Source organism: Rhinolophus hipposideros, assembly GCF_964194185.1.
Source record: "Rhinolophus hipposideros genome assembly, chromosome: 5".
Taxonomy (NCBI): domain Eukaryota; kingdom Metazoa; phylum Chordata; class Mammalia; order Chiroptera; family Rhinolophidae; genus Rhinolophus; species Rhinolophus hipposideros.
In genome coordinates this window covers 52057766-52084311 of record NC_138051.1, presented here as the reverse complement: position 1 = coordinate 52084311, position 26546 = coordinate 52057766, and the positions used below count along the sequence as shown (strand labels likewise).

General features: G+C 40.9%; 1 protein-coding gene across 4 annotated transcripts in view; it reads right to left on the bottom strand.

Annotated features, from left to right (window-relative positions):
* Window positions 1-22798, bottom strand: part of FAM81A (family with sequence similarity 81 member A) — a 63497-nt gene extending 40699 nt beyond the window's left edge. Inside the window, exons 1-3 of one of the 4 annotated variants that reach the window (XM_081050061.1) lie at window positions 22638-22798; window positions 6581-6649; window positions 5318-5591 (exon numbers count right to left, since the gene is read on the bottom strand). In XM_081050061.1, coding sequence (XP_080906187.1) covers window positions 5318-5591; window positions 6581-6627 — 321 coding nt within the window. In that variant the 5' untranslated portion in view covers window positions 6628-6649; window positions 22638-22798. Of the gene's footprint in view, window positions 1-5317; window positions 5592-6551; window positions 6650-22637 lie in introns of all 4 variants that reach the window. The other 3 variants (XM_081050062.1, XM_081050063.1, XM_081050064.1) reach the window with 3 other exon arrangements.
* Window positions 22799-26546: the final 3748 nt, after the last annotated feature.

Here is a 26546-nt window from a genome sequence, read left to right as displayed (position 1 = left end):
TCAGGCTTTCTAGAGGAACTTCCAAGAGGCAAAGTAGAAAAGTAAAAGGAGCATATTTTTAGAGTTTAACAATCTGGGTTTAGCCTCAGCACTGTCACTTACTGGCCTTGAGACCTCAGACAAGTGCTTTCATTTGCCTGGGCCTCTGATGTCTCCTCTGAAAAGGAATGCAGTTTGCATAGACTACCTCAGGGTCTCTGCTAGTCCTTGCTACCAGCAAATCTGCAACTGGCTTCACTCTGATTGGGCATGTATTCATTTAATAAGCATTCGTGACATTTTTCTCCAAACGTTGTGCTGGACAATGCAAAGATGAGTCCGTTTCTTTTTGAAGAGATCACAATCTATCAAGGGAAACAAACTCGTAAAGAAACAATCCCATTCAGTAAATGCTATTGTTATAGTGGTAAGTGCTAGGTGCTCAGGATAACTTAAGGGAAAGGGAAGTGAAGAGAAACTAGCAGGGAAGACTTCCTAGAATAAAAGAACTATTAAACAGCATTGAGGGCTCAGCTGACGTTGGAAGGTATATATGTAAAGTGGTTCTGATTGTTGGATTAGTATGAAGCTGCTACCAAAGGGAAAATCATTCCCCAGATCCCACAGGTGCAGCTAAAGAACCATCAACTCTTACACTGACAGGAAAAAATAAGTCCAGGGTTTCCTAATAGTAGAGTTACTCTCCGCTTTTACCAGGATAGATTGGCTCTAGACTGTCCGCCACCCACATAAGCAAAGGGAACCCAGCTGAGTACCCACAGGGAAAAGCTGGGCATGGAAAGATTGGGGAGGTCACATGATTTTCTAAGATGATACATAGAGGTGTTTGTATTTTTTAATGGCACACTGCTTTGTCACTGGTTGAGGAGATGAGAACTTGAGAATCATTATTTATCCCCACTTTGATTTTATCTGTCTCCTTCTCTAGATTTGGGTGTGGCAGAGCTATCAGCTCCCTAATCTATCTTTAACCCTTTTCAAAATTGAAATGTTTAACTTGGGGTTCTTCAATTTTGTGAAGTTGCCAACTTGGGGTTGGCAAGTTATTCAGCCTTTGGGACAAAATTGCTTTAGCACTCAAATATAAAACTGGAAAGATGATTATAAATACAGACATACACCTTCCGAAAACAAGTAAATTGTCTACGGCAATCTCTTAAATTTTCTGTGCTCCCTCTGATGTCATTAGAATTCTTTGTTTTGTAGGCAATTGAACCGGACTCTGACTAACTTTGAGGGGAAACTGGAATTTATTGGAAGGATATAAGGGAGAGGTGCACACAATCAACAGGGCAGCTGGGGATCCAGACCGAGAAAAAGACACAAAAGGCATTTCCTAGGGTCTAGGCAACAGGAACCACTGGCCAGTATCTTGCAGGTACAGCTGCTACAGGGCAGACCCTCCAGCCATTTCCAGGCTTTGGATCACTCTGCTCAGGTTTCAAGTTCCAGGAAGTGAGAGTCTCAGTGTTCTGGTCTGAGTTCTGAACACTAATCCTCTTTAGTTAAAAAGGCGATTAACAGCCATCCAGTCTGCATCCAATGGAAGAAAAGTAAATCCCAAAAGGAAAGGAAATTCTTGCGGCTAAAGGACATTGGAATGGATGCCATCAGTCTCCAAAGCAACAAAGATCCACTACGTTCCCTTAATAACAAACACTAGCCCAAGAAGTATAGATCAGAAGTTTTAGAATCCTAAAGACAAATGCACTTCAATTAGGGTACAATTTTGAGTGAATTTCGGTCCTTAGTAAGGATACGTGAGAACCTCAAAGAACTGGGGAAGTTGGTAACCATGTGGTAGACTAGGACTTCACTTAAGCATAAGCTAAGTGAAAATTATCAAAAAGGAAATTAACTACGAAAACAATAGCTATAAAAGAGCTGGACAGCTATATTAATATCAGACAAAATAAACTTTAAGACAAGAAATATCGCTAGAGACAAAGAGAGACATTTTATAATGATAAAAGGGTCAATACATCAGGAAGATATGTACAACTATAAATGTATACATGCCTACCAACAGAGCCCCAATATACATGTAACAAAAACTGACAGAATTGGGAGGAGAAATAGATAATTTAACAATAAGAGTTAGAGATTTTAATAATTGATAGAACAAGAGTAAATTAAAAAAGATTAAAAATATATAAAGTATATTCTCTGCCCACATGGAATTAAATTAGAGATCCACAACAGAAATAAACTTGGGGAAACCCCAAACATTTGGAAATTAAACAGTACATTTGTAAATACCACATAAGCCAAAAATGAAATCATAAGGGAACTTTTAGAATATTTTCAACTGAATGAAAACAAAAACACAACATATCAAAACTCATGGGGAGCAGCTAACACAGTTAGAGGACACTGTAGCTTTAAACACTATCATCAGGGGGGAAAATGCTCAAACCAATAACCTAAGCTTCTACCTTAAGAAACTAGAAAAAAAAAAAAGAAAGAAAACAAACTAAATCAAAGCAATCAGGAAAAAAGGAAATAACATAGAGTTGAAATAAATGAAATAGAGAACAGAAAAGCAATAGAAAAAATTAATAAAACCAAAAGTTGGTAGTTTGAAATGATCAAAGACTCAATATTGTTAAGACGGCAATTCTCCCCAAATTGATCTATATATTCAAAGTAGCTTCTGTCAAAATCTCAGCAGGCTTTTCTACAGAAACTGACAAGCTGATCCTAAGATTTAAATGAACAACAAGGACCTAGAATAGCCAAAACAATTTTGAAAAGAACAAAGTTGAAGCACTTACATTACCTGATTTCAAAATGTACTCTAACGTTAGAAGAAATTAAGGCAATGTGGCACTGGCATAGGAAAACCATACAGATCAATGGAATCCAGAAATAAGCCCTTATGTTTTGTGGTCAATTGATTCTCAACAAAGGAACAAATGAAGAAATGATAGATTTTCCTTGGCTATCCACATGGAAAAAAATTGACTTGGACCTTTACCTTACTTCATACATGAAAATTAACTCAAAATGGATCACAGACCTAAATGTAAGAACTAAAACTTCAGAAGAAAATATGGAATATCTTTGTGACCTTGGGTTAAGCAAACAGTGATTAAGAACAACACTAAAAGTATAAACCATAAAAAAAAAACAAAAATCTGATAAGTTGGACTTCATTAAAATTTGAAAATTTTGTGCTTCAAAGGACACCAGTAAAAAAATGAAAATATAAGCCACAGAATGAAAGGAAATATTTATAAACCACATATCTGAAAAGGGACTTGTATCTAGACTATACAAAGAATTTTTATAACTCAATAATAAGATAAATAACCTAATTTAAAAGTGGATTCTAACACATGCTATAACCTGGATAAACCTTAAACACATGCTAAGTGAATACCCAGATACAAAAGGACAAACACTGTATGATTCCATTTATACGACATACCTAGAATAGGTAAATTTATAGAGATAGAAAGAAGAATAAAGGTTACTAGGAGCTGAGGGAAGCGTGGAATAGGGAGTTATTGTTTAACAGGAACAGAGTTTAGATTTTTTGTTTGAGGTAGTCAAAAGGCTTTGGAAATGGATAGTGGTCATAGTTGCATACAACATTTTGAATGTACTTAATGTCAATGAATTGTATACTTAAAAATGGTTCGAATGGGAAATATCTTACCAGAACAAAAAGTAATTTTTAAAAAACGGACAGAAGACTTGAGTAGACATTTCACCAAATAAGACACACAAATGACCAATAAACACATGAAAGGAGCTCAACATCATTAGTCATTAAGGAAATTCAAATTAAAACCACAATAAAATACCACTACACATGCACCATAACGACTATAATTAAAAAGATAGATAATACCAAGTGTTGGTGAGGATGTGGAGAAATTGGAAATCTCATACACTGATGGTGAGTGGTAAAATGGTGTAGCAAAATTGTTTGACTATGTTTTAAAAAGTTAAACATAAGCTTGCTGTAAGACCCAACAATACCACTCCTAGCAATTTACCCAAGAGAAATGAAAACACATGCCCACACAAAGATCTGTACACCAGTGTTCACAGCAGCTTTATTCATAACAGCTAAAAGCTGGAAACAATCCAAATGTCCATTAACTAATGAAGGAACAAACAGAATGTGGCATATCCATGCAATAGGATACTACGCAGACATAAAAAGAACATGCTGGAGCATGGCTGAATCTCAAAAAGATAATGCTAAGTGAAAGAAGCCAGATGCAGAAGACTTCATAAGATTCCATTTATATGAAATATCCAATATGAAAAGACAGATTTATGGAGACAGAAAGCAGATTAATGGTTGCTTGAAGCTGGGGTGAAGGTAGGGATTGATTGCAAACAGGCAAATGTACCTTTTGGGCGTGATAGAAATGTTCTACAACTGAATGGGTACGCAATTCTATAAATCTACTAAAAGTCATTGAATTATACACTTATAATGGGTGAATTTTTGTGGCTTTTAAAATACCTCAATAAGGCTGTTAAATTACACACACACACACACAAATCTGACACACACACACATACACACACACACACACACATACAAATGAGGCTTAATCTCCTAAGCATAATTAAGATACAATCTCCATGACTTGAAACAAAGGTTTTCCTTAATATAGTCATATCCTTTTTAATCATGTATTTAAAAATTACATGTGAAGGATATTAACATTGTTCAGTGATGGAAGCCCAAGTCCTAAAGGATCTTAAGCTTTCTGAACTAAATTATGCGGTCGCTGTGATTGCTTAATAAATAGCAATAAATTTATAAATCCTAAAAATAGACAATATCGGCTTCTTCTTGGGCTCAGTGCAGAGAAAAATGAAGCAATAAAAGGGAAGTCTGAGAAGCAATTCAAATCTCTAGGTTGTTTGAGTAATAACTGTATTGTGTATAATTGTCATGACCTAGAAACATTTAATCTGAAGAGCAAAGGCTGACCTAGTAATTTATTTGATAGTTGCCTTTAACGATATGAAGGGTTTTACAGGGAAAATATTTGACTAGTTCTCGCTCTCTCCATTGCGAGCCAAACAAAACAAAGTGACTTAATAATCAGCAAGGTAAATTTAGATTAAGCACAAATAACACTGACAGTAACTGCTATCAAATACTGGAATAAATGGAACTAGGATATTTGTTCAAGCTGTTTCCTTGGGGATCATTAAGAATAGGCAAGACAGACAGCTTTGGTGTGAAGGCAGCACAGGCTGGGAGGTGGGAATTGGACTTGCCCACCCCATCACATACAGCAAGTCTGTGGGAAGGAATGCAACCCACCCAACGCACACACCTTACCTCAATATCCCGATTAAGCTGCTTCACTATGGCTGTTATGTTTCTGATGTGCTCTTCCAAGAAAAGCCTGGCCAAGCGGTCGCCTCCCCCTTTGTTTTGCATTTTCTGCAAACTGTTGACAATGTCATCTTTAATCCGGAAGGCATGCTCCACAAGGGCGGCGGTGGTTTTCTCGTGGCAGAGGATCCTATCTTCCAACTGCTCCACTAGGCTTACCGAGGAGTAGGGTGCCATGGTCAGGGATTGGCTGTGACGGGGCATGGTCCTAACACGTCTGTGGGAAGAAGCCGCAGCGTTACTAGGGTTGTAAATCAGGAAAAAGTCACGTTGAAAGCCAGATGCAAGACTGCCCAGAGAAGGAAATGCAAATTATCTGCCCCTACAAGCTAAATGGGGTTGGAGGCAGGGTTTTCTGCCCCAAAGTTTTCTTCGCAAGCCAAGCAGCATCTTTAAACAATCGTACCCAGAAAGTAAAGTGTTCCGATGGCAGGTTCCATGACCTCCAAAAGCAGGATACTGAGATGTCTCCCCAGTATAAGCTGTGTTATCAAGATCAAGTGTATTAACAAAATATCCTGACATGCCCTCCTCCTCCCTTCTCTTAAAGCAGTGGTTACAAACCCAAAGTGCCCACAAGGGTCAGGCAGGTGACATAAATGAGTGAAGCACACCACGTAGATGCAATAGGGAGTGATGGGGGCTTTGGAAAACTGGAAAGGGCATTCCTCAACTAAGAGCCACAGTTCTGCTCCATCCATGCGTGGCCATCTGGAAACTCCAGGTCCATTTTTCCAGATCCCCTGATGTTTCAAGAAGAGCCAGGAAATCCGGACTTGTATGTGAAATCACTTGATTTTTAAGTGTTAACAACTCATTTACAAAGTATCTAAGATGATGCATGTCAAACAATGTACCTCCGTGAGCCAGTACTGGCCTATGGACACCCAAACTGCAAGTTCTGATTTCAAAGGGCCCTCAGGCCCCAGGTCTCCAGAATTATATTTTACTGTTGACCAGAAGGACAACTGTAGGGCTACTGAAATCTCCACCTCTCATAGTCACTGAGCGGTCCACAGTATCCTACACATTCAAAGCTGGAGATGGGACCAACAGCACTTGTCTTGCCCTTGAACAAAATAATTCTTGGATAATGTAACGACTGCAAGGCTTCATTTACAATGACCATCACACCCACTACCAGCCCTGATGGGATTCGTGGAAAGAAAAAGTATACCTTAGATGCATATTTTCCATATATTATACCTTTCCTTGGTGACAATAGAAGGAAATACAGTGCTCCGTTGGGCCATTTTTCTTTTTAATAATTCACATCTGTTGAAAAAATAAGCATTAAATTATTTAACAGTTTATATCTAGCACTTAAATGACCTCTGAAGCACATTATTAAATTACTAAGTGGGTCATAGATTATGCTGACATGCTGATCAGTTTATTATTAAAGGCCTTATATCTTAGATATGAAATAAATAGCAAATATTTAACTAAGGAGAAAAGAATCAAGCAATATCAAAATGCTTCTAAAATTAATACCACCAAGCCTTGCTAGATAGATGAAAAAGGATTGTTAAATGGAGTTTCCTAAGTTTCCTCACCCCATATCTGCATTTCAAGCTTGAGAAACCACTTTTACAGAAACAAGATAGTTTCTTACATAGGCTCATTCAATCTTCTACTTCTCCGTAGAAACTTACAGGGAACTACCTTAGTAAATTTAATTTCAGCAAATTTAGTAAGTTACACAGCAAAATAAGAGCACTTGTTTCTAAATTAATCTTACATAAAACAATGTATGATCTGATTTGGAGGAACCATTCCATCCACTAAGAGAATGAGAATGACATTCCTCATTAAAACTTTATTATAAGATAGAATCACTCATATTACAACTTGCATATAAAAAACATTTGATCATGACAACGCATTAGAAATCTGAACAAAACTGGAGGGTCTTTAAAATATTTCACTACTTAGGTTTCTCAATACTGTTGTTAATTGCCTTAAAACAATGAATGCCTAGTAACCGTGATCTGATTCAGTAATTAGTTCTCATTTAGATGCTGGATTCAGAAAGCATTTCTGATTGAAACCATTTTTTTTTTGGCATCATCTCTCCAGTGTGTTATTTTTAGGGTTTCACAATGTGAACATTTCACTTTCCTAGACAAAGAACTTTGAATTTAAACAAATTACATTGAAGAAAAAAAGTGATTCATGCCAAACAAGCTATGATGCCAAAGAAGTTCTTCAGTGAAGATAATTTCTGCCATTTAGATGACATAAAATTAGGACAGTGTGGAAGATGTTAATATTTAGAATCATAGAACCTTTACCATTTTAAAGCTGTAAAATACCTTAGTTAAAATATTAATCTATAGAATAGCCCAACATAAGAAACATTTATTTGGCACCCATTATGTAGCCAAGTAATCTAACCAGACAAAAACCCCCTCCCTCAAAGGTTTTACAGCCTACAGAGAAAGGTAGACTTCTAAACCAACCAAAAAACAATGGGATAAGTGGCTAACAAACCATGTAAACAAACAAAAAAAACCATTGGAAGAAAACACTAACTAGAAAAGATATGTGCACCCTATGTTCATTACAGCGTTATTTACAATAGTCAAGATATATAAACTTTGTAAGTGTCCATCAGTAGATAAATGGATAAAGAAAATGTGGTATATATACAATGGAATATTATTCAGCCATAAAAGAGAATGAAATCTTGCCACTTGTGACAAGTTGGATAGACCTTGAGGGCATTATGCTAAGTGAAGTAAGTGAGACAGAGAAAGATAAATACCATATGATCTCACTTATTCTCGTATGTGAGATCTCAAAACTAAAACTAAAACAAACAAAAAATTACCCAAGCTCATAGATACGGAGAACAGATTTATGGTTGTCAGAGGCAGGGAGCGAGAGGAGGCGGCAAAATGGGTGAAGGTATTCGAAAGGTACAAACAGCCAGTTATAAAATAAATAAGACAAGAGAATGTAATGTACAGCGTGGTGACTATAGTTAATAATACTGTGTTGCATAGTTGAAAGTTGCTAAGAAAGTAAATCTTAGACCGCTCTAATGAGGCCACACTACCTCATTAGAAAGTAAATCTGAAAAGTTCTCATCACACACACAAAATTTTTATAACTGCATATGGTGCCAGATGTCAACTACATTTATTGGGGTGACCATTTTGCAATTATTACAACTATCGAATCATTATGTTGTACACCTGAAACTAATATAATGTTATACATCAATTATACCTCAATAATTTTTTTTTTTTCTTTAACATCAAGAAAACACATTGGGAGGAAAAAAAGAGAGGGCTTCCTTTTTTTCTGGGTAGCAGCTAAGTCAGGGAAGAACTGATGAGAATGACTAGGATTTCCCAAAGTCGAGAGAAGAGATTGTTCCACACCCTCTCTCCTCCACACTCCAACACTACCTCTACTTCCTTTACTCCTAACCCATTCTTCCAGCCTCATCCTTGGCCACTCTTCCCAGATTCACCCTCTCCAGTCAACTCCAACCTTACCCACTGCCACTCTCCCCACCACATACCATACACTTTGCTGCCATCAGACCTTGGCCTGTGTGCTCTATTAGAAATGCCTTCCCATCCCTGCCTCCCTAGAAAACTTGTATTCATCCTTTAAGCCCCTCAATTCAATAAAATGCCTCCTTCATTTGTATTTCTGCAGCTCTTTATTGTGCATTATATACTACTTATTATGCTATTATTGTTAGCTGTTTCATAGTCTGTCTCCCCTACTAAATTATATGCTCCTTAACAGCACATTGCAAATCTTAATAGACATAGAGCTGACCCAGAAGACCCCACACATGTTTGTTAATGAGAGCATGACTAATGTTCCAGTATCAGAAATTGCACCCAGAGAGGCATTCGAGAATATGGTTTAGTTAAAAAGTATAGTTCTTCACTGATTCTGCACCCTAAACAGTAACACTCAATATAATATCTGTAAATGAAGGGAGATTTTTGGATTCCTTTTTTCATCCAACTGGAATTATCCTGCCTGAGCTACAGAAGCCCAGAAACATCAACTTTCTGGAAAGGAGTCTATTTACCACTGCTTGTCTGAATTACCTTAAATAACAAACCTTCCTATTACCAAGAGCTATGCACTGTCTATGATGAGAAGTGCCACGTGGCATGAGTTCACAACACATACTGAGGTCTGTTTAGAATTGGTGCCCCTTTTTCATGAGTAATTATCTGTTACATCGCTTGGTTGGTTGGAATCATGATTCTTTTCCTGAACGATGGGATCTATATTGAATAAGGATAGCAAATAAATAAGTTACTGGACTAAATAGCTTCTCAAAGATCATTTCCAGATCTTCCCATTGTCCATTCTGGTTTACCTGCCTGAGGTCACCAGCTCCTGCACATTTATAAATCTGATCTCTAGTACCGCAAGTTGGTCTACGTCATCATTAAGCAGGTCTGGGTTGCATGTTATTTTGATTGTGTCATGTTTTGCTGTTAAAATATCAATCTCCAGTTTATGAGTTTAAAAAAATTAGGGGAAATTAGAGGAAGGGACAGGTAGGTAAAGCAAAGAGAAAAGAATTGAAAGAAACCAGAAAAAGAAAACTCATAATGCCCAAAATATGCAATATATCAATAGAATTTGAGGATTCACACAAGAGTAAAGTGAAATGCTATTATCTAAACCCAAATACTTATTTGTGATTATAAGGATTCACACACACACACACACACACACACACACACACGTGCGCGCTCGGTCTGACATTTAAGTTCGCCAACTTGTTGCAACACTATTGCTAACCTTTTTTTTTTATATCAGTAGGATTATTCATTATGAATTTGTATTAACTGGACAAACAGTTAACCAAGTTTACTATTTGGAAGTGCTGAAAAAGCTGCATGAAAACGTTAGACAACCTGAACTTTTCACCAACAATTCATGGCTCTTGCGTCACAAAAATACACAAGGAGTTTTTAGTCAGTAGACAAATAACTGCATTGGAACACCCTCCCTACTCACCTGATCTGGCCCCCAATGACTTCTTTCTTAACCCAAAGATAAAGGAAATGTTGAAAGGAAGACATTTTGATGGCATTCAGGACATCAAGTGTAATATGACGACAGCTCTAATGGCCATACAGAAAGAGTTCCCAAATTGCTTTGAAGGGTAGACTAGTCACTGGCGTTGGTGCATAACTTCCCAAGGGGAGTACTTCAAAGGTGACTGTATTGATGTTTAGCATTGATATTTAGCAATGAGGTAGGTAGCACTTTTTCTAGGATGAGTTCGCGAACTTAATTGTCTGACCTCGTGTATAGTATATATATGAATATATTCTCAAATGTATGTATGAATATATGACATTTTAATGAAAAAGCAGACATGAATGCAAATCAATTATAATATTTTTATAAGTAAGGTGACACTGGGTAGAAATACCTGCAGTATAATTTTAACGTAAATGATACATGAATTTAATAAATGAAAATGAAAACTTCTACTGAAAAATTAAATACCAATCATATACAAATTTAGTTTTTCAATTTACTATTAAAATACAGCACAGATGTGTTCTGCTGAGTGTCAGAATAAAAAAAAAATAGGTAAAGCATTTATGAATAAAGTCGTCGTAATGTGGTGTAGAAAAGAAAAAAGCCTATTTCCCTATAGTTAAAATTAGAAAGTTTAGAGGGTGGAGAATAGTTGAAGGTATGTCTAGAAAGACAGGTGGAGCTGTTCTCTAACTTATCTCTACACCATGCTGAGGCCTTTGGGCTTTGTCCTGGGGCAGTGAGGAGTTATCAGGAAGTTGTGAAACTCAAGGATGGTGAAAAGCAAGCTGAGAGGGTATGTGGAGTAGGCAGAAGTCAGAAGAGGTGAGAGGGAGGAGAGGCTAGACCAGGAATTCAGCCCATAGAGAAGATGGCGGCACAGGGCCTGGGGAGCTAGGGATTGAGGGGCCCCCCAGAGTTTCTTCATTCCTCTCTCCCCAACTCTCTTCTGGCTCTTCTCCCTCACTTCTGTCTGCCTCCTCTCCTCCAATTTTCTTTTTCTTTTTCTACCTCTCATTGCTCTCCATTCATTTTCCTTTGCCCTTTCCTTTTTCTTAAATACCCACCTCCACTGTACATTTTCCTTCCATCATCTGTGTCTCCTTTCCCTCCTTCTCTCACGCTTCCTTTTCACAACTACAGTCCAACGCACTTTTCTATCATGGAAAACATGGGTGGTGGGGTCATAACGACCCTTATTTGACTCCTGGCTTCCCCACTAACTATATGATCCTAGCAGGTTGGCCTTAGGTTGTCAGCTGGGGGACCACGTAAATCACAGTTGCTCACTCTCATGCAGTGTTTATCCTGCGTCAGACATACAAGGAACCGGACTCCATGTATGGAATTGAATTCATTCTCACAATCGTTTGTGAAGGGACTGCTCTTATTATCTCCATTTAACCAGAGGAAACTGAGATGTAGAAATGTCCAACTGGGCCACCATCACGCACCCAGGAAGGAACGTCACCAGGCATTACCCACAGGGAGGCTATGGAGCATGCAGAACAGCACCTGGCCTTAGGGCACCAGATATGCTTCCAATAAGGGCCGTTCCTTTCCCTGCCCTGGATGATGTCCCTTCATCACATCTGAGCAAAAATATTGCTATTTTTAAATAAAACTTTACATAAAAGGTTCAGCAAATAGTATTCATTTGTTTAAAGAGCTATTAGATTGTTTAGTGTGTGGGGTTAGTGGGGAAATTATTATATACTTGCATTTTTCCCTTTCATTTGTTCAAAGCTGTTCCTGCTGGCATCAATGTGTACTGAGGTAACAGCTGGACGGAAGCAATGCTATTGTCACTTGTATTTTTGAAACCAGAGCACATACGTGAAAAAAAAAATGATTTGCAACACTTGTATTTTGTACGAAGAAATTTGGGACATTTTAAGACACCACTTTTCTTAAGCTGAAAAATGCTTTTTGTGATTAATAAAGTATGTAATATTAAATTTTAGGCTCTACATAAAGGCATAAAGAATAAAGTAAAAATCACCATTCAGAAATTACTGATGTTTATATCAATTTATATTTTTTAAGATCTCTCCTCAGCATACGAGTACATATAATTTTCTTTCTTTTTTAAGTTTTAAGTCTTTTTTAAGTTTAAGTTTTATAGTTGGTATATAATATTATATTAGTTATATTAGTTTAAGGTTTACAATATTTTTGTACCTCACAATGTGATCACCCCAATAATTGTAATACTCATCTGTCACCGTGCAAACGTATCATAATATTACTGACTATATTTCCCTTCACCTTTTTCACCCATCGCCTCACCCCCTTATAATTTTATTTTTTGAAACCAGGGAAATCATACTCTCTACTTGTGTAACCTGCATTTCCCAATTGACACTATATCATGAACATCTTTCCATGTCAATATATAAAGATACACATCACAATTTTAATGCCTGCATGATATTCCGTATGGATATTGGATATATGGAATGGACATACCATAATTGTTAGGCAGCCCTTTACTGATGGACATTCACACTGAAATTCTATTTATAATCACGGTTTAGTTCAACTTTTTGGTCTCTTATTTTCCTTTCCTTTCCTTTGTTCTATAAAATGATGCAGGTAGTGTAAAAAGCCAGTGGGGCAGACTGCAAGTTACTTTCAAAATTGAAGTTAAGGTGAGACTCTGACAATGAAATCTAAAGAATCAAGAAGACATTCTTACAGCGGATCTGTACGAATGGTCCAAGAGACTGCTGAAACTCACAACTGCCACAAGACAGTCAGCACACTTGGGATTCCTGGTTCAATGTCAGTTGTTGGCTCTATACTGTGAGCTCCAGGGGAAGCTATAGGGTCCACAGCCGTAGCCCAAGCACCTGGCACATAGTAGCTGATCAATAAATGCTTGCTGGATGACTGAATCTCAAAGATAAATGAATGAAATGAAGTCATTTCATAATGTTGAATTGAATCCACTGAATTATATTCTGACTACAGAATGAATGTGCAACCAGAAAGGGGGATGGGATACACAGCATGTCTAGTAAAAGCAGAATTTGGAGAGGCAAAATTTATCAGTGTTTCCACTGATATGGAAGTATCTAGACTGATAAGAAGGTCCAAGAGGAACCACTGATAACAGCAGGAGCTTTTCATAAACTAATGACAGGCCTCAGGTTGGGGCCGTGCCACTAAATTATGTGCAAAGAAAATAAAACAGCACAAATAAGATCACTTTGTCTTCCTAACAGGCAGCTTCCCTGTCCCTGTACCTGTCCAGAATTTTGGAGAATAGATGAGCCATCCTTGCAAGAAATGTACTGGGCTAGCATATTTGGGGAAATAGATGGCATTATTGTTATGAAGCGGACCTGGGGGATATTTGGGCACATCATCAAAAGAGGGAATACGATAAGGCCTTTCACAGTATCTAAGAAGTCGGGCTTCCTCACATCCAAATGTCCTTACTTGAACACATTAGGTCAATGGCAAAGGAAGCTTACCAAACACACCTCGAGATGTTTTTTCAATTGTACGGTACCCTAGCAACCCAGAAATCCCTGTCATTCTGGGGAAAGTGTGGCAAGGTTCCAGTACTCCAGTACTAGGAGTACTATTAAAATATTTTTTCAAAACAGTGGAAAGAAACGAATCAAAATATAAATAGTGGCAATAGGTCCATTTTTATTCTACATTTCCTAGTTTTCAAAGTATTTTAATGAAGTGTGCTATTTTCACAATGACAAAAATTTAAATAAAAACTTCTTGAATAAAAGAATAAACCAATAAGCAAAAACAAAACAAAACAACAACAAAAAAACAACAATCAGAAATTGTCCATTTACAGCTATCAAAACCAAGAGACAAGGCTGATTGATTCTCGGTTCAAAAGATAATACGATTCAGTTAAAATAAGTTTGCTATTAATTTCTTTTTAACTGAGGTGAAAAACGCATCCCAGAAGGTCTACCGTCTTACACATTTTCAATTGTGCAGAGCACTTGTGTTAACTACATGGACATTGCTGTGCAACAGACCTCTAGAACTTTTTCATTTTCCAAAACTGAAATTCTATATCGACTGAACGACTCACCATTTGCTGTTAATTTTTACCCATTCCCTGTGGCACATAATGAGGCTTGAGCCCAGTACCCTCACTGACTCCCTCGTTGAAGCCCTGGATTGCCCCAACATCAGGGAAGCAGGCATCACATACAGGCCCAGGGGCTAAGGCTGCCACGTGGGTGAGCCCCAGCGCCGCATTCCCAAAGCCTGAAGTTCCAGGGACAGTGTGAGGCCCTCGACAGGCTCCCAAGATGGATATTTCTAAGGCCTTTTGTGAAAGTGGCCTTGATTCCTCTTTGTAAGACTTGTTTTCTTTCCCTGCCACTCTGTCACACTCATAAGGGGAAGGAATTCTGTTGAAAGAAGAAAGGTGAAGGATGGCTGTACTTCTCATCCATTAAAAAAAAAAAAAGAACTTCAAAATGCTCCAAACGTGGATGGTGGCCTGCTAGCCAGTGCAGGGATTACTGAATAACTGATGGAATCGAGTAAATCTGCACCATACACGTGGCGTGGGTCAGGTCCAGATGGAGTCGGAAATGAACTGGAATCATCTGGATCCCCAGAACCCACCGATGTTGTTTTCATCCACTCTCCACAGCTTGGAACGTTATTAATGTTTGTAGGAGAACCCCTACAAAAATAGATTGGTTTTTGTTCTCATCTATTAATAACAGCTATTTTGAAATGCTATTTAAATCTTCTATTGTTATTTGAACTTTTCATAGATTCTGTCCCAAACTGACCTGCTTTGGGGCAGCAGGGACTGTATAGCATATGAATCAGTGACCCCTGTGAAGCTCAGCACAGCATCTCTTCATAGACGCTCCTAAATATGTATTCCTTTGCTTGTTTTTCTAATTTGGTGAGGCCTATCATTTTAATTATTGAGTTGCTCTGCCCAAATGACCTATCGATTGCTGACTCAAGGTTCCCTCCAGCTGTGTGAACTTGGCAGACTGCTTAGGTTGCCCTGCCGTGTGCACAGGAACTCACGCATGCATGCACGCACATGGAAAAAGAAGTGTCTTAATATTACTTTTAGGGGTTTTTATTATGATCAACAGCTATATTTGGCAACTTTTCTTTCTGGCATTAGAGAAGACACATTACCAAGTGTTAAAAAAGGAATCTGCCAAATACGACAGCTAGAACAGAGAAATTATTACTAAAAGCTGGCGAAAACTCTCTTCCTACTAAACTACTGACACCCCCAGATGCACCAAAGATCACAAGAAGGAGGGGAGGCATGACTTTGTACACTCATGCAGATAGACTGTTCGTTGCGACTTCTGGGTTCTACCCTATATGAATTTCTAACTAAAAAGCTAAGAATTTGGGCTTGGAAGAAAGAGCGAGCCTCCCTCCAGTCTCTGCCCTTTTTCTTAAATGCAGTGGGAGGCGCTGGACTTCTCTGCCGAACATGGGAATCTAGGAGACTCTTTTATTTGGAGTAACGGCTTGAGTTCAGTGCATTAATTTTATAACTATTTTAGAGAGAGCAGGGGAGGTCTCCTGAGCTCTCCCAGAGGTAATTAAAAATGGGGAAAAAATAAATCTGAAATAAACAAAAACAAGCTGAAGGCAGCAGGAGTTTCTGAATAACATCTTCCCAGTTAAACAATTTTAAGAATTCCATAATGCTACAGCAGCCCCCACACATTCTCTCCCACATAAACACACTTTTTGCTTAAGCCCCACTCAGCTAAGCAGCAGAGTATCTTGCCTTCACTTCAGTAGTCACTTTATCCAGAGGAGATGTTAATCTGTACAAAAGCGTTCTTAAGAGGGAGAAAAGGCTGACCGCCAGCCAGCAAGTACAGGCACACCTTGAGGAGGAACACTTTCATTCTAATAACCTCGACAACTCACCACGTTCAAATCTGATTTCTGACCTCGTCTACCAATTTCATCTTAACAGAGATTGAAAAGTTCAGACCTTCTGATGTTTGTCAACCAACACATTCCCAGTAACGTTCCCGGTGTACCAGAAAGGTAATCAAATACACCGTTTTATTATCACGATAACTGCGTTTTTAAAATACCGAGAACCACTGAGCCATGCAGGGAAAATCAACAATAGACCACTGAGTAATAAAAAGCAATTGTTTTATCTTCTTTCACCTGCTTTTAAAACCCATGGCACATAAACTACATACAATAAGTTAAAAAATAAAATAATCAATATGGGGAGAGGGAGAAAAATAGAAGAGTTATTAAGAGAAAGAAACAGACAGAAAGAGTGAAATCAGGAATAGGAGAAAGCGTGAAGGAGCATGGAGAAAGGGCATGATGGGAGAGCAAAGGAGAGAGCAGGCCAGCCAATGAAGAGGAGAGAGACAGGTGGCTGAAGGGCTCGGAAGCGAGGATGTGAGCCTGAGAAACTGCTGCTCACACATTCAGCTGCTCATTTGGGATGTGAAGAAACACACGGGCCATTTTTAATATGCTATGTTAGGTTTCTCTACTCTTCTTTTATTTTTAAATCAAATATGCCCTTTCCTTGTTTCGACACAAGTATACAACGTTAAGATCGGGGAAAATCATTTATTCCACTCACAACATGGAAATACCTTTTTGAATCACCCATCATTTTGCTAAAAAGTCCTATTTTGAACCCCCAACCATGTGACGTTTGGAGGAAGGCGTGGGTCTCCCACCCACCATCATGTACCAGATGCTAGCAGACAACTCTAAGGTCATCCTGCGCATTCGCTCAATGATTTTAATCCAGTAATTGAGTCCAGTCAACAAATATTCATTGAGCCTCTACAGTACTGAACGAGACACTGCCCCCGCACTCAGGAACTTCAATTCAATACGGAAATAAAACAGACAAGCTACCACGCAAGAGTGGAGAGACTGGTACATGCCACATGAGTGGTACAAACCAGGCATTGCCTCTGGGTGAAGGCAGAATCAGTTTGAACTGGGCCATCAGGAAAAGCATTTGAAGCGCAGGTGTTTGAGCTGGATATTCAAAGGGTGGGTGACGCAAATGCAGGCAGCCTGAGAAAGGGTCCACGGAAGACAAAGCAGAGGAAGTACTGACGACTGAAAAGGACCAGGTACAGGGGTTCCTATTGGTAAGTCAGGGAAGATAAGGCTGGGATAGTTGCTCAACCCATGCAAGCAAGCCTTGACTCCACAATAGTCTGAAACAGGAGAGGGACAGGGAGACCGAAAAGGAAGGGACATTTTAAGGAAGATTGTGTAGGCAGCACAACACCTCAACACTCAACGACCTACTGGATGTGAGAGTAAAGAAGAGGAGAAAAGTCAGAATAACCCAAGTAATCAAGAACAGGTTACAGAGAGAAGAACGACAGCACGAAAATCATTCAGGATGCACTCAGAAGGATTCGGTCCCTCCCCTGTAGGGCGCCTCCCTAACAAGAGAGAACCTGGCTCTATCATGAGAAAACACCAAACTCAAGTTGAAGGGTATTCTACCAAATAACCCACTTGTACCCTTCCAAAGTGTCGCGGTCATGAAAGACAAAGAACGGAAGAACTGACGAGACTACACGAAACTAAAGAGGCATACGACAACTAACACAGCACTGCATCCTGGACCAGGAAGGGACTTTTTGAAAAAAGATTCCCCTTGCTCTTTTAGCCATAAAGGACATTATTTGGTGTTTTGGTGACATTTGAATAAGGTCTGTAGATAATTGTACAGAATCAATGTTAATTTCTTGATTTTGGATGCTTGGTATGCAAAAAACGCCCCTCCCCTTCTTTTCTTTCTTTCTTTTTTTTTTGTTGTTTGAAGGGAGAAGGTAAAGGGGCATCATGTCTACAACAAACTCTAAAATGGTTCAAGAAAAATTATAAGAACATGTGTGTGTGTGTGTGTGTGTGTGTGTGTGTGTGTGTGTGCGTACAGAGAGAGAGAATGTGATAGAGCAAGGAGGATAAAGGAAGTGTGGTAGATAGTTAATATTTGTAGAATTTGGGTTTAAGGTATGTGGGAATTATTTAAATTATTCTTGCAACTTCTGTAACTCTGAATTACTTCAAAATAAAAAGTTAGAAAAGGAAAAATGATTAAGTAAGCTAGGATGAAGAGTTGTTCAGAGATAAAATAGTCAGGCATCTGGTTATCAAATTCTGAATGGAATCTGGGAGAGGGTAGAGCCAGAAATGTAAACTGAAGGCATCTGGGGGGTCTGAGTTAAATATGGTTAAAAGCAGGACTCTAAGGTCAGATTGCCAGAATTCCTTTCTCAGGTCTGCTCCTTAACAACCAGTGCCTTACTTAAGTGGTTCTCATTTCTCTCTGCTTCAATTTCTTCACCTACATAATGGGAATGATAAGAGTATCTGCCTCATAGAGCTGGAGTGAGGATTAAAGGGATACAAGTGAACCACGGTGCCCAGAAAGGCTCCGGGGTGACTGCCCAGGAAACTACTCTTAGCTTGGAGGTGAGGTTGACGTTGAAAGAGGGAAAAGGGAGAAGGCCAGGAAAAGAAGAGAAAAAGGCCCCCAGATTCCACAGAATCCCACATTCAGAAGTCAGGAGAACAAACGAAATAAACGAGGTCTGAGTTGCACCTGAATAACCAGTGACAAGGGACAAGGAAAGGGAGAGGCGCGGGAGGACACTGACTACCAGCGGCGGGATGGGGCAGAAATCAGGGTGGGGCAAGTCAGAGCAAAGGCCTGCAAGCAGGACCCCGCCACTGGAGCCCTTAAAGAGAGCATTTTCAACAGAAAGGTGAGGTAAGGGTGAGGCCAAAGGAAACGAGTGGGCAGTCCCGGGAGGGCAATCCGAGGGCAGTTCAACACAGCAACAGGGTACAGGACGGCGCAGCCAGTACAGTAGCCTTAGCCCCATCGGACTGTGTAAATTGAATTGGAATTCATTCAGAATTAACAACAATGAGGTATTTAGTTCCTCAGTCACACTAGCCACATGTCACGTGCTCGGTAGTCCCATGTAGCTAGTGACTCCCATATTGGACAGCAGAGATATAAAATAGTTCCACCATCACAGAAGCTTCTACTGAAGAGAACTGGGACTCTACCAAATTTCTTTTATTATGAGAACTATGACTGGAATATATGGTGGGGGGAGGGTTGGGGCAGGGTAAGGAGGGACCAAAGAAACTGGAGAAAGGGAATAACAAATGGAGCGAGTTCCCAAAAAAGGCAAGAAGGAAGGAGAGAATTCCAGAGACTGGAGAGTATGGAGTGTATGTGGGCTAACTTGGGCAGGGGACTTAGAGACATTTTCTTCCTCAGAGAAATAGGAAATAAAGAAGGACAAAAATGGGTAAAGAAAAATGCTTGAGGTGGTGAGGAGCATACGGTGGGAGCTTATACTGAGGTAGAGGGCAGTAAACTAAGATGTGAACATCCTTAACCTTATCAATGAAAAAAGGCTACCTCCTGAAAGAAAACTGACTGGAAGTTTAAGGGGTGGAAAAGTCTGCTATAACCTCTGAAGGAATACAGTCAGGAGTTAATAAAAGAAGGAATTTTTTTCTTTAATAGAAAAGCAAGACCTAGGTGAAATTAGAGCCAGCATAAATGTTCAGTGGAACCAGTCTGAAGGTCTTTGTGACTTTCTCCTAGATAAGTTGGCAGGCTGAGAGAAGAAAAAGGAGATAATGAGAGTGATTTTGGATTGAGGACTGGAATATGAGAAGTCCAATGTGTTAAGACAAAAGATTCTGGGATTCCAGACAGAACTGAAATGGCTGGCACATAAAGACTCCAAGTGGAGGAATGGAGTCATAAAAGGAATGAACGGCTAACAATTACAGCACCAGAGTCCTCAGTGATGGTTAAAACCTAGTGTAGTAGGTGGGGGGGAAAAATCAGCTAAGCAGGCTGAAGTGCTGAAGTTCAAGTTGAAGTCCAGATCCTAAAAGATGGAAAATATTTCCAGGACTAAACAAGTCCAAGATATGAGTGGTTGAAATCAAGTGGAAACTAAGGCCATAGAGTTGATGTTGAGGACCTTCAGGAACTTCAAGGTCAATGAATTAAGGGTGCCTCAACATAAACCCCAAAGTCACTGGCAAGAGACAAGGTAGAAAAGGGAACCAATCTAGTCGCTCATGTTTGTTACTTTTTTGTAGCATCAAAGGAAGTGATCCTCCAAACCTGGGTGTATATCAGAATCACCCTGGAAGCTCTGTTTTCTCTCCCCATCCTCCCTCCTTCTTCTTTTTCTTTTGGCGTTTGTTTTGACAATAAGGATTTATAGGTCTTGCCCACCTTAATGATTCTAATTTGGTATGTTTGGGAGAGTCTAAAGAGCCACATTTTTCAAAATGTTCCACGTGATTCTAAGGGCCACCAGGTTTGGCAAGCACTGATCCAGAAGGAAGGTCGGTGTGGGGCCCAAGCAGACATCATGACCTTCTAAAGGGAAGACTTTGTTAGTGATGGATTCATGGTTTGGAGGCAGCATTGAAAAGTCAGGGGAAGCCCAATCCGTGCTCTGGTGAGATGGGAGGGGGCTATTCTAAGGGAAGCTGTTCACTTAAGCTCTGGTGTTACAGGAAGGACAGGAGATGGGCTCAGGCACAGAAAAAAGGAAAATACAGGAGTATGGCTGCAGGATGTAAGAAACAAAAGACTGAAAGGCAGAATGGAAACACACAAGTTAGAGGCCTATGGAAAGAATAGTTCATGAGGGTTCCTAGTGTAATGAGGTGTGATTCATTAAAGGGTTTGTAGGTATAAGTGGTTGAATTCCTGGGCAGTAAGGATTTTTCTATCTGGATGCTATCAGAGTTCTAACATGTAAACCATTAAAAATTATTAAACCCTTAGGTAAACAAGCTTGCAGAAGCTTATTCATTAACATTGAAAATGTTGTCTTCCCAACCCACATTTTTATACAGATGAAATCAGACTGGAATGAATATCAAGGGTAGCCTTGGAGAAGCTAGAAGGGGCAACCCCAGCAATCAGTGAGAGGGTCTTGGGATTTCCTCCCTTCCCTCTCCTTGGAAGAGGGGTGTGTGAACGGAGAATATAGAAAGGGACCTGAGTGTCTTTTTGGCACCAGCTAATGCTAAAAAATAGAAGAGGTGTCACAGCCTACTGGGTCTCAGGAGCACCCTCTGCACATCCACAAACTCCATCCCAGGATCCGAAAGGCCGACACACATGCAAATCCTACGGATGGTTCTCAGTAAAGAATATATTTACGTTCACAAACCCAACTCTATTTAAGAGCAAGCTGCAAATGTTTGCCCCTGCTTTGGAGAGAGCTCTTCTGTGGATTCAAGTCGTCCTAGCATTATGTCTGGTTACTCCTATGAAATAATTTCTAACACTGACATACAGACTTTAAGATGAGGGCGTGATCGCAGCCAGGTGCTCACACCACACACACACAACCTCGTGCATACTAAAGAAATGACTCACTTAATTTGCTACAGCCTGCCACTACTGGGTTTTGATTATACCTGTTCAAATGCAAAGTTTCCTATTAGATTAACTACAAGAAAGAACTCAGGAATACTAACCTTGATTTTGTTCATGATATTAGAGCACCCAAGAGGTTTTAACCTGGGCATCTTGAGATGTCACTCTTTGGACCACCCACTGCTTTCTCTCCTTAATCTTCCATAAAACGGTAACATTTCTTGCCACTTGAGAGCCAATTAATAGAAACCCTTGTAGAATAAACATGGTTAAGCCTTGTATATCCCTGTACCTGCAGAACCAGTACTTTGGGGCCCTTTCTCAGCTCACAGTACAACAGCACAACAGCACTGTGGACCTGTCAAGAACCCAAGCCTCTCCTTTTAAAGATGGGGGGGTGGCGTGGGGGAGCAGAGGGGTTGACCTGTCCAAGGTCACTCAGCTCCGAGTCGTGTGACGGCTGACTTACCACTACCCCCTGGCAACCCGTGCACCACCCCAGCTCCCCCAAACAGTCCCTCCGGGCTTCTGTCGGTTTGCTAGCATGCAACCTGTCTCGGCCCCCGCAAACATGCACTGCCAGTTGCGCTCTGTGCCCAACTTCATCCCTTCGCGTCAGCCTGCCGTTAACCCTCTCTCCAGCAGCTTGTCACAAGGGCCACGCGCAGCTAGCTCTCTCCGTCCCCCAAGCCCCTCTCCCCGGAGGCTGTCCCAAGGTCAACGTCAGGGCCAGTTGCTTGCACCGACGGGCCCCGCAGGATGCCCGGTCGGGGTCCCCCACGCGGCACTCACCCTCACGGGGGGCGGGCGCGCCGCGGCTCCCCATGTCCTCGCGGGCGCAGCTGGGTGCGGTGGCCGCTGGCGCCGGCTGCTCGGGGCGCCCGGCTGCGGGCCCGCGCCGCGGGGAGCGCCGTCCAATCAGGGCGCGCCTGCCCCTGGCCCCGCGCGCGGCCCGGGGGGGTTCGCGGCTCCCGGGGGGTGCGAGCCGCCGCGCGCCGCCCGAGCCGCTTCCGGGCGCGTTGCCTGGACGCGGTTGCCGTGGCAGCCGGAGCCGGAGGCTTTCCCCGCGCGCCCGCGCCCAGCCCCCCGGCGCCGCCCCTGCGCCCGCCGCGCTCCCACACCCAAAATAGCCTCTCCGCGGCGCTGCTGCTTCCCTCCGAGCTCGCGTCCCCGCGGCCGGGAGTTGGCGGGCGGGGATTTCTCTTATTGGAAACGAAATCCCGTTGGAGGTCTGGTTGGCTTGGAGGGAGAAGTGCTGAAATGGTGCCTGATTAGGATACTAGCCATGGTGGTTGCGCGGAAATTCTCTTCGGAGCCCACACATCCCTTATTTACAAAACCTCTTTCCCACAAAAAGCCTTATTTACCTACCCCACCCTTCCAAATGGGGAGAAGTTATTTATGAGGCCACTGTCCGGGAAACAGCTCGGCGACAAGGCACCCCCTGGGCAGGTGCACTAACCCTCGCAGCTGCCAAGGGTTACTTAATGAAACACCTTGATTCCCGCCGCTGGGACCAAGGATCGTGCCTCACCCGCAACAGACGCGCGACAAGAAAGAACTGCTGCCACCCTTCTTCCTTACATTCCTTTCTTCTCCCTTCCACCTCATCCCCCTCCCGGGGCGTCCTAACTCTTTCCACCGTCCTTTCTGTTTGGATTCTAAACGGTATGCACAAGCAGAGCCACTCAATTTTGCTTCCTCTGGGTGGGCGGGATTTAATTTAAGCAGGATTGGGGACCCCCACCTTTGCCTGCCTCACGGCCTCCTGTCGCAAGTATTTACTCAGTTGCTGTCTGATCCCCCCCGCCCCAATCACCACCAGCCTGAGCCCCTCCACCCATGAGAAGGAGCAGCGACCTGGTAGAAAGACCCTGGGTTGTGGAGGCAGTTGTTTTGGAATGCTCTCTCTACAGCAGCTACTTCTGTGTGGCCTTGAGTATTCTATGACTGTCTCCACACCTATAAAACGGGCTAATGCTCCCCTCTACAAACGTTTCATGCATCCATAACATTCTTTCAGTCAACAATATTTATTGGATGCCTCTCAAATTCTAGAAACTGTGCCTAGTTCTAAGCTTAGACACAATGGTGAACAAGAAAAAGTGACAGCAGCCCCCCCCAGCCCCTGCTTATAGCCTGAGACACGTTAATCAAATAATCACAAACACATGTGACACTGCCCTTGTGCTAAGGAGAGTGCATGACCTTGAGACCTGTGATGTGGAGGTGGGATCTAACAGCATCCCTTTAGCTCAGTGGTTAGTCTTTCCTTTTCTCCCTTAGGTCCCCACCGCCTGGCACGTGGCACGCATGCAATAAAGATATATTGAATTGAATCCTATATCATGGTGATAACAGTATCATTCAGTTTCCCAGTGGCTTTTTGCCACTGAAAATATATTTGAAACATATGTAACTTGCTACTATGTCTGGAAGGGTGTGTAGGTGTTACTAGAGAGTGCCAGTTCAAACCCTGAGACCATCATCAAGAGTCCTGAGAAAGGTTCCAAAGGTTCTTATCTGTCCCTACCAGGTTGCCGTCCAGTGGGTAGGGCGTGCGTCTCAGAGGGGCACAGGAAAGTCCCTCTGTCTCGTTTCCCCTCTTTGCTTACTATTCTGCTCTTTCCCCATGTCCTGGCTTCATCCTGCCACCCACCTTTGAGTTAGAACCTCAGAGCACCCATTTCTGGCCTCCTAGAAGGGTGACAGTGGGTCCTTGTATTCCTCAGAGTGGATCACCTATAAAACAGGGAACTCAATCCTGCTACTACTGCTGGCTTTAAAGCATAACTTTGATGCTTTACTTGCCCCATGACTTCATCACTCTCAAGTGTAGGGAAGGAGAGGAGCTGGGAGGTGAGGGGCCCTTGTCACATATATATGTACTCTTCTATTTAGGCCGACTTTAATTTCCTTCTTAAAAATCATACCAATTCACGTTAAGTAAAATCCAAAATTTAAAAAGATTCATTAACAAGAAGACAAACAATTGTAGCTTTTTCAAGCTCTGGATTCCTCAGTGGGAATCCTGAAGTTTCATAGTAGCGGTCCTTGAATCAGACCCATAACCTGCCACTTCTGATCATTTTTTTCCTTTCCAGGTGATTTTTTAAAAAAAAATATGAACGGACAAAATTTAGTGCACAATAATTTAAGCCTACCCTAGTTTTTTTTTTTTTTAACTTTTATTTATTTAAGTGTGTTTTTCCAGGACCCATCAGCTCCAAGTCAAGTAGTTGTTTCAATTCTAGTTGTGTAGGGCGCAGCTCACAGTGGCCCACATGGGGATCGAAACAGCAACCTTGTTGTTAAGAGCACTGCGCTCTAACCAACTGAGCTAACCAGCCACCCAAGCCTACACTAGTTTTTCCCAACTCATACACTATTTCTATAGAATAAATTTTAAATAACTATTTTTCCAGAATCATTTGACCATGATTCATTACAGGAATTAGATTTTTCTGCATTACTTTAATTAAAAAGCTATGGTTTATCACAAATTATTTTATGTTGGCAAAGGTTATTGAAAATAGTTCATCAAAGAGAACAATTTTATAAACTTTACAGCTGTCATATTATTCATTAAATACAAATTACCTGTGCAGCATATTATGTTAGACATTTTGGAGAATTTTTTTTAAGTGATTTATTGCACAGCTGAGTTCTGTTTCTACCTGTGTATCAGCACCACCACTAGTCATGAAGATATGATGTACAGGGCATCTATGAGGCCACCAAGCAGTCTCATTTGGTAAAGGTCAAGGGTTTGTATGGGGCAAAAGTGGTATTTGTAAAAAGGTTGGAAAGCAGTTAGGCCAAGAAGGTGGTGAGCCCTGCATGATAGATAAAACGTTAGCACCTTATTTTGCAGTCCACAATTCTCAATCGGGCTTCTAACTCTGTGGGGTGTCAAGATCCATTGTGACGTCTATCACATGTCGTCACACAGTGTTCCTCACTAGTAATCAGGTACAAAGGATTGTCCTGCAAGCAATGGTCACATATAGGGACCAGAAAGAGGAAGAGGGCTCCCACAAAGGGAACAATGAAGAGGAACCAGAGACGTACGTATAGGCACAATGTCAGAGAAGCTCCAGGTGGAAAGATTCAAGAACTCAAGGAAATTTAGTGAAGGCCACTAGTCACCTTCATGAGTATTTTTTAGTTATCAGATTGCTGTGGGTTAAAAAAAGACTGGCTGCCGGAAGAATGCAAGAGCAGGTGTGAGTCACTCTTTAAAAAAGTTTGGCAGTGCAGGAAAGGTGAGAAATAAAATCAATAGAGAGGTGTCTAGTGCCGGGTGGACATTTTCAAGACAGGAGAAAATAGTCTTTGCGTCTACATGTATTGTTGTAGTCATGCAGAAATGAAGAGCACAATACATCATTTTGCACTAACTCAGTGTAAATCCTGCCATTAATTCCACCTATCACCATATTCCTTTTCTTTTTAAAATGTTTCATCAATGAGAGAAATTTTACATTGAGAAATGTGGGGTTCAGGCCTTGGGACATCATTCTCTTAATAACCAACTAAAAACCTGAGTTAACAATCAGTTAACACAACCTATAGTCTTCGTTATGGCTTTTCTTTGTTGGTTTTCTTTGTTGATAAAAGTAACATCTTAGAATTAAAGAAATCCCTTTTTTTCTTTTACATGTTAAAGTAATTGATTTTTCATATGTCTTGAGTAAACTG